Genomic DNA, 12,364 nt, shown 5'->3' with positions numbered 1-12,364 from the left:
CACATGATGCACCAGAGGGCCAACTTTTGTTGTAAATTCCTATAATGTGCTCAGCAGCCTCATATCTACCTCATTTCCCCGCTCAGTTCTGCTGACATAACCGAAATCACAAATCACAAAAGCAGTCAAGTAAGTTGACATTTTCAGCGAGGTGTTAAATGTAGTAACTGTCCACAGGCTTCCATTTTCATCCTTCACTTCAGATACATCTAGAAAAAAAGTCAAAGAAATATTCAAACCAAAGTTCTTCCATAATAAACAAGCAATTTTGTGTTTTCTGCACAGGTTTTTTTCTTTACCCCTTTCTTCAATATGGTGTATTCCTGCACTAACTCATATGTTTCTGGTAGAAGAAAAGCAGCCAGATTTGTTTCTACTGACACATATCAGAGTCGTGACCTGCCATGCAAACAGACAAAATCCACTCCTGTGCTTCTTAACTGAAGTCTTGGAAGGATATCAAACTCCATCAATTTTAAGTTGCAGGCAAGCTGAGGACAATTTATCCCATGATACCTATCTAAAACATACAACAAAATATTGGTCAGGTTATCCTAAAAATTATTAAATACTTAATCAGATACCTTCCCTCTAAGTAAGGAGGACATAAGCAAAATTCTTTGGGGTAGAAAATGATTCCAGTGATTCTCATACCAATCTCACTCATTGTAATTCCAAAGTGACTTAGTGTCCATGCAAATTACTTTTATAGCTGAAAGTTACTTAGCTGAAAATAAAGATTCATTCAAAAAAAGAAGGAGGCAAAAGATCTAATGGATTTCCCTAGGAATACTAATTTAGAAAATTTGTTTGGGATCTTGTATCCCACACACATCCCTCATGAGATTCCAGCAAGGGACAGAAGGAGCATCTCTAGAGCCTTACAGTCCTTCTGTTCTTATTCTGCACATACAGAAGAGGCTAGAATGTCTCTGCCTGGAAAAAAATTTGTTTGTGTATGTAAATATCTTAACATCTATTGAGAATTAAAGTAATCCCTTGATGTCACAAATAAATTTTGCTTTAAAATATTGTCACACAGTAAGACAGACACTAACTAAGCAGCCAATACCAGAAATCAAATACTGTGCAGCCTCCAGCAGGCAGAGGAGAGCACACCACAACAGATAAAATAATTTGACAGAATGATTACCTTCAGAGACATTAATTATAAAAAACAGTGCCCAATTTTTTAAGTTCACAGACACAGATTTTCTGTGCCTTTGAAGACATTAGCAAATGGACAACAGGACATTTTTGGATGTCATAAACTTCTCAGATGAATGGCACACTTTTAAAAAGTAATGTAGGGGGGAAAAAAAAAAACATACATCAGCTTGTTGTTTACCTACCAATAGCAGGCATATTGGAAAGAGCCACATAGCTTGGGTCATGGATAATTCTGATATTAAATGTGGCCTTCATGGCAGGTTCATCAAAACATGGGTAAACTCTCCTGGCATACGTTGGTTCCATTTGGGAGGCAATGAGCATGCTGTATTAAAAGTGCAAATAAGATTAATCCAGCACGCTACAGCTGATCAAAATACATACATAACACATAAAGACATCAAATTAGAAAAAACAGCAAGTGAAACATGTAGATATGCAGATTTGAAAAAGATTCAGCTATTATTTAAAGTCATGGCTAAATCCCCATACCCAACAGCCAGTTCAATTTGCATGTTTGTAGAGAAAAGCAGCCTTTTCAAATTGCATCTGGGTGTTTTCCCTCACAGGCTTTTTCCAGATTAAATATTTGGGCATTTACATTATGTTTGCTAAAACAGAGTCAATTAAAGTTTTGCACACAGCAGACCATATCTCTTTACACCTGCTCTTCTCCCTAATGCAAGCACTCTTATTAATTAATCATACATTTTAATAAAACATCGTGATAACTGTTAACTAACTGCATATGCATGCACTTGCACAACCCCTGAGCATACAGCACCAGTGCTGTCCCAGTGCACTGGCAAGCCCAGAAAAATATTCAAAAGGGTCCTTTATGACAAGGAGCTACACCTCACGTGAGGCAGACCTCTGTGGCACACTGTGATGGATGCATTCCTCCTGTTCCACCAAGTGAGCTTTGCTCCACTCAGATGCTCAGCAAGCAGGTCCAATCAAAGTTAATCCTACTGTGTGAGGCTGTCAGTGAGAATTCAGCAGCAAGTCAAGATTGGAGACTGGATTGGTAAATGGCAGGAACTGCATTAATAGCAGAAAAACTGACTACAAATCAATCACTTTACACTGTAATACCTGTAGCTATCAGTCTGTTGAGCTCTCCCTCCACAGCACCTGGCTGCAGGGCAGTGATCTCCCCTCAAGGAGGTACACTCCTCAAGGTAGCCCCTTGAAGTTGTGAAACCCTTTACCTGGCACCAGACATGGATGAACTGGTGACAATTTTACCTGCACGCAACGTTTAAGATTTGTATCCCATCATAACTCTAAGTGTAGAGCATTGACTTCTAATCCATCTGTACTTACTAAATACTAAATTATCTATTTGTACTTAATACTTATTAATTGTTAAATATTAAAACCTTAAATGTACTGTTGGAGTGATCACTGACTCTTCTCCTCCAACATACATTTGCTGGAAGTAAAAGATAAATCAATGTCTTGTGGCAGTACATCTGAGCTGTTCACATGAGGGCATCTATCTGTACCAAGAATTAGAAAAAATACACACACAATGGCCCTCAAAGCTCCATACCTACCAGCAGCTGGGCACACAAGAACAGCATAATCTCCTGCTTCTGTGACCTCACTACTACAGGGCAACTATTTTTCTGCTGTACTTGAGGTGCTCCCCAAGAGTTTATTCACATCAGGGTCAGAAGCGCTCATTCTTAGCACTGAAGCATCCCAAAGAAGCCAGGAGCCATAAGGAGCCACCAGGAACCATCAGTATCTGAACCTCCAGTGTGCAACGACTCAGATCAGCACTACATTCTAGTAATTGATGCAGCAGCAACTAATAAAAATCAGTGTAAATACTGTGTTCAGTTACATTTCAGAATGCCTGTTCAGCCCTACCCAGTCAAGTATTTTATGTGCAGAGTGGCTTCCAAGCAAAATTCCAAAAGGATTTTGAAATAATGATGTGAACAGCAACATGCATAAACTCTGCACTTCATAGAACAGATCCTCTAACCCTGAAGTAGCACACATGAGCTTGTTCATGGCAGTACAAGAAGATCTCTGTGCAGAATGATGGACAACAAAACCCCTGCAGTGTGTATATTTGAGCCAGCAGTGCTAGAGAAGAAGAGCAAAACTGGTTTTTGTATTTTCCTGCCTACCCAGGTCGTGGTATGGACTAGCACAGCTACATGCAGAATACTGATTCCCCATTTCAAGAGGAAACCCTTGAGACACTTAAAGCTATAGAAGTGTGAGCTTACCCCCTTTTTCCTTCCTTTGCCCCTGTAAGCACTGAAGACATAGGCTATCCTTTATCCATAACAAGGACTCCCATTTTTCAGTGTTTTCTTCCATGTGTAAGACATGATCAGGTGGGCAGTAGGAATTGTCAGCAACAGTAAAGACTCATACAGTCAACAATGGTCAAGCTGACAACAAAAAAGTTTCTGTGTTGAATATTCAGTGAAGTTGGAGCTTTTGTTTATTCTTTTTTCACAGAGGTAAGGTTAATACTTCTAAAAGCAGCTGGTACTCTGAACAGCTTTCCCACCCAGCGCAAGAGCAGTGGGGTTAGGTGACCAAGAAACATGACCAGTAGAAAAGAAAATTCAGATGGAACAAACATTTCAGGGACTTAACTTCTCAAAGCTTGCCTTGCTCAGACTCTTCTGAAATGAGAGGTCTCCAGGGGCTCTTCAAGCAGAAATCACAAGACCCACTAAGGCTTTTAGTGCATGCAAGAAATACAGGATGGCACGACAGTAGACAGATGTCACCCTGTCTACTACAGCTGCTGTTTTAGTCAGGTGCTTTCAGCTCAGGTGCTGAAAGCCTCTGCAGGACACCGACTCAAGGGTCTGCTGAAGACTCACATGAGACACATTAGAAAAATTACAAGGCAGTCTGATGGAGGTGGAAGTTTCCTTGCAGGACAGTAACTAGCTTTGTACTGACAGCTGAGGGGCACTGAAAATTTGTATATCATTCCTCATCTATGTAATCCATTAGAATCTAACTTTTTCCATCATTAATAACTTGACAGATCTCACAAATCATTCAAAATGTATCTCCTTAAAAAAAAAAAAAAAAAAAAAAAAAGCAAAACCCTTTCAGTGTTATTGGAACCCATCAGGTTAGGAAATGGCTGGTAAAGTGATGACCTAAATCTTAGTGAAGGAAAAATAACAAGACACTATTGCATACCCTTGATTCAGAGAAAACCTTTTTTAAAGCAGAAAAAATATGCAAAATCATTCACTAATACCAGTTATGTGTTCAGAAACAAATAAGAAAACTGTACACATCATCTGCACTCAGTGGATTTTCTTTGATGTGTTCCACTGTCTAAATACCACTGGCATCTTTTTAACCAGACTGCAATCTCATATTTCATTAGTGCTTTGTGATAACCTAAGAATGAAAAGGAACATTTGTCATAAACCCTCTAAATAACTAAAAATTTAGTTGTACACATTATTGGAATGATTTTAAAACTTTTTTTCTTATTTTCTAGTGTTACAGCAAGGCTGATGATAACTTTTTTTTCCCCCAGAAAAATGCCAGGAACTCTGTATTTTATACAGCCTGAATAAAAAAAAAACTAGCACCTAATTCAGTGTTTCTTATGTTGCCTTATATGAAAAGACAAAACCCCTTGTAACAGTATTAAAATTGTAAGATACAAAAGCCATTCTTTATTGGAAGCTTCCAGGTGCCTCCACAGTTACAGGATGTAATGGATTTCTATGATTTTTACAAGTTTAACAAACTATCATATCTAACAAACATTGTCCAATTAGAAGAGCAGTTTTAGGTAATTTTTCTATTTGGTTGGTCCAGGGCTTTTTTGCTCCACTTCTTGTTATGTCTTCTCAGATTCTGATTGCAAAAAAAACAAATGTTCTTCTTGTAGGTTCTCTACTTGAAAATAAGACTAAACAGTATTTCAGGAATGTTTTAGAAGGTTGGCTTATTCCCCTAAAATGTAAGAGAAAGGGTAGGAAAAATACCAGTATCTGTATAACTATGTATAAATGGTCTAAAAAGCTACAAATACAAGAAAAAAACTTTAAAAGTAAAAATCTTTGTGTCACTTAGATAGGACTTAATTGAATTAGTACCATGTCAGAAAACACACAGACACAGAATTAAGTACTTGTTCCTTTCTAATTTTGATTTTTATAAAACTACGCAAATACAAAAATTCTAGACTTTTCTTACCTTAAATTGCACAAATAATCCTGTGAACAGCAATCAGTGAATAAAGAAATAGCAACTCAAGAAAAACAGAATGTGCTCCCTAAAATACTTATTGTCATATTGCACTTTTCTCTAAGGCTTCCCAAATTAACATATTTTTCTTAAACAAAACAAAACAAAACAAAACAAAACAAACAAATCGCCCCCCCCAAAACAATAAACTAACAACAAAAACCAAAAAAACAAACACAAAACCACACACAAAAAGCCCTGTATAAGTTCATAAGTTGCATTTTCCAGATGTGGCAGACAATGGTATCAAGATTCACACATGAACTGGCAGCTGAACAGCCAGCTTGTTGAGAAGAGCCACACAGTCCTCCCCTATTTAAATAAAAACTATTAACTTCATTTTGTGATGTTTTGTGGTTTCACATCCAGAAAAATAGGAAAAGAAGAAAAGGAAAAGGAAAAGGAAAAGGAAAAGGAAAAGGAAAAGGAAAAGGAAAAGGAAAAGGAAAAGGAAAAGGAAAAGGAAAAGGAAAAGGAAAAGGAAAAGGAAAAGGAAAAGGAAAAGGAAAAGGAAAAGGAAAAGGAAAATATTATTTTGAAGGTGAAAATATTTTAGATTATTTGCTACTTAGTAAACTCACACTGCCCCAGCACTGGTTTTGCAGCTCAAAAGAGAAGAAAAGCATTCTAATAGCACCCACAAAGCAAATCCTGGGCTGTCTGGTGATAGCTGAACAAGTTCACGTGCAATAGCACCTACGAGGCATAGCTGTTTAAAGCAGCCACCCATCCTACTCCACCACGCTTCTGAAACTGCATGTGGGCAGCGTCTCTAAACCCATACCCAAACACCCGGGCAGAATCCCGAGTTCCTGACCAAGACGCGCTCCCCAGCTCGCAGGTTGAGGCGGTGGGGAGCTGTCAGCGGACACGCTGGGGCCGGGATGAAGATTCTGAGACGGGCTCCGTGTCCCAGGCACTGCCTGCCCCCATCGCTGCAGCCAAAGGCACTGAGAGCCTGGAGTTGTCCTGCCGGTGCTGCAGGTGGTCACCTGCCGCCGGGGAGCCCGGGCAGCCTGGCCGAGAGCACAGCCCGGAGTTCGCTCCCTCGGGATGCGCTCCCTGGAGGAGCTCCCGCCGTGCGGAGCAGCCTTCCCTGCCGCGGTTCCAGCTCCCGCAGCCGCCCCGGGCCAGGCGCAGGCTCGGGTCCCGCCGCCTACCTGCTCTGCCCGCGGTCGGTGTAGCGGGTGAGGAAGAGCCCGTCGAGGTCCTCCTCCAGCCGGCCCTGGAAGCCCAGCTGCAGCACGTAGCGGCGCCCGGCGCGGAGCCGCCCGCCGAGCTGCAGCACCGCCACCTCGCCCGCCTCGTCGTGCCGCAGCCCCGCCACCTGCACGGCGGCGCCCGGCTCGGACAGCGGCCCGCGCACGGCGGCGGCCCCGCGGCTCCGCAGCCCGGAGCTGTGCAGCACCGCCGCGCCCGTGTCCCGCAGGCAGCGCACCGTGATGTTCACCTGCCCGCTGAAGGCGAAGGGCCCCGCCTGGCCCGGCCGCACCCGCGGCCACAGCTCCAGGTCGTAGTGGAGCGGCAGGAGGTGGCGGGGCAGGCGGCGCACGGAGCCGGCGGCGGCCGCGGGCGGCGGGGGCGCGGCGGGGCCGGGGGCGCGGGGCGAGGGCGGCGTTGGCTCCCGCCGGCAGCGCCCGTAGAGAGCAGCGAGCGCCAGGAGCGCGGCCAGCAGCGCCAGCAGCAGCGCGGCCCCCGCGGCCGCCGCCCGCCGCCCCACGTAGAGCCCCCCGCCGCGGGGCCCCATCCCGCCGCTCTGCGCCCGACGGCCGCGGCCGCGCTACTTACGGGGCGGGGGAGTGAGCGAGCGAGGGCGGGCCGGGGCAGGCGGGTTCCCCCCGTCCCGGGGAAGCCTGCCCGGCAGGGGCTGCTCGGCGGGGCGGGCGGCCCGGTGACACCGGCCCCGTGCGGGCAGAGGCGGAGCGGAGCCTCAGCCGGGGGAAGCTGCCGGCTGCCCCGTCCCGTCTGCCTCGGCAGCCTGAGGGGCAATCGCCCCTCGGGGCCGAGCAGCCGCTCCTAATGTCCGTGCGGGAGATGCGGGATGCCGAGGAGCCCCCGGGAATGAGGGATAACGGCGCTGCCCGGACAGACGGAACGGCCCCGGGTGGTCCCGCCGTGTCTCAGCGCAGGGCGGCAGCTCGGGGCAGCGGAAAACTGCGGTACCGGAGGCGACCGTCGGGCCGGTGATGGGGGTTCCCCATGCACCGGCCAGAAAAAGAGAAGAAAAGAGAAGAGAAGAGAAGAGAAGAGAAGAGAAGAGAAGAGAAGAGAAGAGAAGAGAAGAGAAGAGAAGAGAAGAGAAGAGAAGAGAAGAGAAGAGAAGAGAAGAGAGAGAAGAGAAGAGAAGAGAAGAGAAGAGAAGAGAAGAGAAGAGAAGAGAAGAGAGAGAAGAGAAGAGAAGAGAAGAGAAGAGAAGAGAAGAGAAGAGAAGAGAAGAGAGAGAAGAGAAGAGAAGAGAAGAGAAGAGAAGAGAAGAGAAGAGAAGAGAAGAGAAGAGAAGAGAAGAGAAGAGAAGAGAAGAGAAGAGAAGAGAGAGAAGAGAAGAGAAGAGAAGAGAAGAGAAGAGAAGAGAAGAGAAGAGAAGAGAAGAGAAGAGAAGAGAAGAGAAGAGAAGAGAAGAGAAGAGAAGAGAAGAGAAGAGAAGAGAAGAGAAGAGAAGAGAAGAAAAGAAAATCCCAAACCGGTCAAATATTCCTATGTCTGCAGGAGAAAATACGAGAAAATGGCAGAATCACCATTTGAGGAGTGCAAGTGCTGTGGTTATCTTTTCTCGAGAGAAATCTACGTGTTAGATGGTCGAGTCTGAAAAATCTTTGGTACATAAAGGCACGACCAAAGTGAGTTTCTAATAAATAGTTTAGAGTCTCATTTCCTGGGCAGTTCAGTTGAGGCTACAAACATCACTGTGCCGTCCATACATAGTTAACCCCATTATAAGCAATAGGATTAATCCCGTGTTCCCATTTAAACACGTACTTAAAGGGTTTGCCAGTTGGAGCTGGATTGCCAGTAAGATTGAGAAATGAAACCTTGTAAAATTTCCTGGTGTTTTTTCTCTGTTGCAGCTCCTTTTTAAAATCTTTATGAGCCGTGCATTAACAGGAGCAGAAGACAGGAACAGTGGCTCTAGGGTACCATTGCCTCAGACTCTTTGTAAATAGGATTACAAGTAGGGTTTTCCCTTCCTTCCCCGCCCCCCCCCCCCATTTTTTTTCCTTCTAATTTACTTCCAACAAACACACACCACCGGCATTGCCTTGAACCCAAGATAATTTCCTGGGATTTGTAGTCTGCACAAGAGCCACCTTCACCACCAAACCTCCTTTTGCAAAATTGAGGTGCTGTTTGGTCACCAGAATTAAAGCAAACTCACCTCAATGACCTCACTCTAAAGGTTGTATCTTCTGCTAATTTAGTTGTTCATTGAGAGAAATAACTTTTCCTGTTGTCCTATACAGAATACAGGTATTGCTTTCCTCATGCTGGGTACAGCTGGGTGGGCTGCTCCAGGTCTAGGTAACAGCTCTGAGCCACTGCACTGTGAAAATTTCATGTTCCAGCAGAAGACTATGATCTGTTTTCCAGTTGCTTGAGGGATGGGCTGATGGAATGGCCGATGTCAGAGGGAATACCCTCTGACAGCCTGCTCCACTGGTTGCATCTCTCCCACTCTCCCTGCCTCATCTGCTGCCTGTCCCAATGCCTTTGCTGCTGCTGCCCATTAGGTTCACAACACGTTATCTTTTGGTGCTAGCTCACCCACCTTCCTTTTCTTTTTTCACACAGTTTGACTTGTATGTTTCTGTTTCCATGCTTCTTTTCTCATTTGGTTTTCATTTACCCAGTGCTCCCCACCCACACCCTGTGACCTTTTGTTTCCCTGGTTCCAGCCTTCGCTCTCTTTCCACTCGACCCACCATCCTTGCACATGCCTCACATAACTCTACTTTTCAGCTTACACATCAGCAGCTTCTCACTTTTCTCCTAGCATATTTTGCAACATCCATCATATTCCTCTCCTATTAAGACTTTACAATAATCTCCAGCCATCCCTTGGAGGTTGCAAGACCTCCAGCCTCAAACTAACTGCCCTCCAAAAAGCATGACCTGACCTACTGCATGTCACTTAAATAAGTCACAGAAAATGCATTCAAGCACTTAGGACAGTATCTTTTCCTTCTTGTTGACATTGTAAGCTTGGGAAGCAGTTTGTTGTACCAGTCCAAAGACTTCTATGGTCCATCCCACAGAAGAAGCACCAACACACTGGGTAGACTAGGTAAGAAGAATATGGTCCCAGAAAGATCAGAATAGAAACAGCACTGCAGAGAAGGATATAATGGGAAGAGAAGCACAGATTTTGTAGAAAATTAAGGAGGATTTCCATTTCATGTTTTCCAAATTTTTTTTAATTCATCCTCAACACTGTTCAGTAAAGCCACTCTCATCCACTTGACTCCTCAAAACAATGCACAGGCAAAATTAAACCTGAGGCATTTAATTCCACATCTGTGGAAAGAAGCAGAAATTCTCAGTGATGAGTAGTGCAGACCCCATGGGAAGGTAGCCCTTATTAACACTGCAGGGATATGTTTCAAAGTTTACAGTTCATGTCTGTGAAACACCATTCATTTTCTCTTGTTTTCAGTGGAGAATTCAAACATGCTACTTTCCTCCATTAACACATAATAAACCAACAATAGTTATGATTTAGAATGAATGCTTTTAAAATTGTTGCTTAACTACCTTTTTCCTCTCAAACAATTTATAATCTCACAAAGTGACTGATGGGTGAAGGCCACAACTGGACATTCCTCTCTTGGTGGGAACATATATACCAGGGAAAGCTAGAAGTGGGAAAATAGAGGAGTTTCTGGTTCAAATATTACAGTTTATCCCTTCTGCTGAACTTTGCAAAATTGAGCCATCTGAATGACATGCTCCTGGACCTGAAGATGCAGGAGTCCAAGACACTCTGACCCAGCAAAGGAGGCAGAGTTTTTTAATTCAGGCCATATCACAGATCAAATCCTGACCTTGGACAGAAACAGAAGGCTTATATTTAAGTCAGAAGAAGCTTTTAATACATATCTGAAGGTAGAAACAAATCACCTGCTATAATAGAAGTCAGACAGTTCTGTTGCTTGAAGGAGCACCAAAGCATCTGACAAAGTTAACTATCGTGTTTCAGGTGATGGGGTCTGTGCCATGCTCACCAGCTGTTCAAAGCACTGTTGCTGTCCCCTAAACTTTGAATAACAGAGAAAGGTCACATCTGACAGCATGGGATCTACTGTCTATTAAGGTGCAGTAAGGTAAACACTTCCTATGGCAGCTGGCCAGGAAATTTCATGTGTTTCAAGTAGCAAAATGTTACTGTGACCCTCCCCTAAAGATTTTCAAGATTTTAAGGTTAATAGTATTGCTGTAATAAAAATATTGCAATATTATAATAAATCATATCTTTTGAATGCCAAGGAAAAGGACAATCATATGTTTAAGCAATGAGAAATAATTTTTATGTTGAAAGATGATCCCCTCAATCACATAAGAATGTGATTTTTTTCATTCTAATTTGAGAATGAGTGATGGCTTATATGGCAATTCCAGCATTCAGTTGAGGATGATCAGCACTCCTGAAACCTTGTTTTTAATAGATTTGATCATGTTTCTTCTTAGGTTTTTGGGAAGTGCCTGATTTCTTCTGTATTTTACAAGATCAGAACTTCTAGGCATGAGGAATCCCTGTGCACAGTGAAATCCCCCTTTCCCCCTTTTTTTAAAAACTTGGTCTGCTCATTTCACAAAGTGTAATTTGCTCTTCATCATTTATTGTCCTCCTTTAACAATAATGTATCACAGCCAAAAAGGTTGTAATGCCTGGGAGCATCTGTGGCAGGAACTATCCCATGGAAGATGCTGAAGCTGCCATGAAAAAGTTGCACTTTTACCATTGCTCTGAAGGTCCAAATGAGTGGATACTTCAGGAAGTTTCACAAACACCTCAAGTAGAAGGTGTGAGCTACAGGGGACCATGCACAGTTTAGCATAGCTGCAAGTAAGTTTTACACAGATGAACAAAGCATAAGGAGGTGATGACCTTATCTTCAGTCTTAAAGAAGTTCCCAGCTTTCCTATGGACTCAGGATGAACACTTTATGTCGTTCTTTATGGAGTATGTATCTTAATGTCAAACTCAGCACACATAATAATTGCTACCAAGTAACTAGAATTAAACTTGAAAGAATGACACTTCTTTCCCTAATAAGAAAAAAAAAAAAAAGCCCCAATAAACCTAACCAAGTCAACAAAAACACAAAGCAAACAAAAAAGTTACCCAAAAAAGCAAAGACCAAACTCATCACCAGATTCTGTTCCACTGTGTCTGCCCTCAAGAGATATTGTACAGCCCTGGTATTGTGAGTGGATACGAAGTTTAGAAGTTGTCACAGCAGCAACTGAACATACATCTGTATTTGTATCAGCAAGACTGTCTTAATTAGCCAGTACAGTGCAATACAGAAAGGCAATGTGGAGATTTCAAATTTTAAAGGGTCGCATTTGACCAAGCATTGCAATGTCATCAAAAAGCATGAAATTGAAAATTCAGGTTGATGATCTTGAGTGAGGTGTCATTTTGCAATGACCACCATATGAGCAAGTTATACATATAATACATTATATAACCACAAACTACACCTCTAATTAAATAGTTGTATGCAAGGAAGCATGCTTGAAATGCTATCATTATTGGCAAGGATGTGCAGTCTACAACTGGAGGGTTTTTTTAACCCGTGCTTTGACCAAAATATGTTCCTTGGTGTTTCAGACTGACAGGCCACAGATAATCCTCTGTCTTGCAGACAATTAAACCATACAAAAATGTGTAAATTCCGTTCTCGTTTGATGGGCCAGCTGTGAGCTGTTGACCAGGGCC

General features: G+C 43.3%; 1 protein-coding gene across 5 annotated transcripts in view; it reads right to left on the bottom strand.

Annotated features, from left to right (window-relative positions):
• The window catches only part of LVRN (laeverin), a 33,909-nt gene extending 26,699 nt beyond the window's left edge, over window positions 1–7,210 (bottom strand). For all 5 annotated transcript variants that reach the window (XR_013777294.1, XM_079331547.1, XM_079331546.1 and 2 more), the window contains exons 1-3: window positions 6,588–7,210; window positions 1,353–1,495; window positions 70–209 (exon numbers count right to left, since the gene is read on the bottom strand). Coding sequence is in view for 4 of the 5 variants with exons in the window: in XM_079331547.1 (XP_079187673.1) it covers window positions 70–209; window positions 1,353–1,495; window positions 6,588–7,174 (870 nt within the window). In the remaining variant the exon portion in view is untranslated. The remainder of the gene's footprint in view (window positions 1–69; window positions 210–1,352; window positions 1,496–6,587) is intronic.
• Window positions 7,211–12,364: the final 5,154 nt, after the last annotated feature.

The sequence above is a fragment of the Erithacus rubecula genome (genome assembly GCF_903797595.1).
Source record: "Erithacus rubecula genome assembly, contig: SUPER_Z_unloc_4, whole genome shotgun sequence".
NCBI lineage: Eukaryota > Metazoa > Chordata > Aves > Passeriformes > Muscicapidae > Erithacus > Erithacus rubecula.
This window is presented reverse-complemented; position numbering and strand designations above follow the sequence as displayed.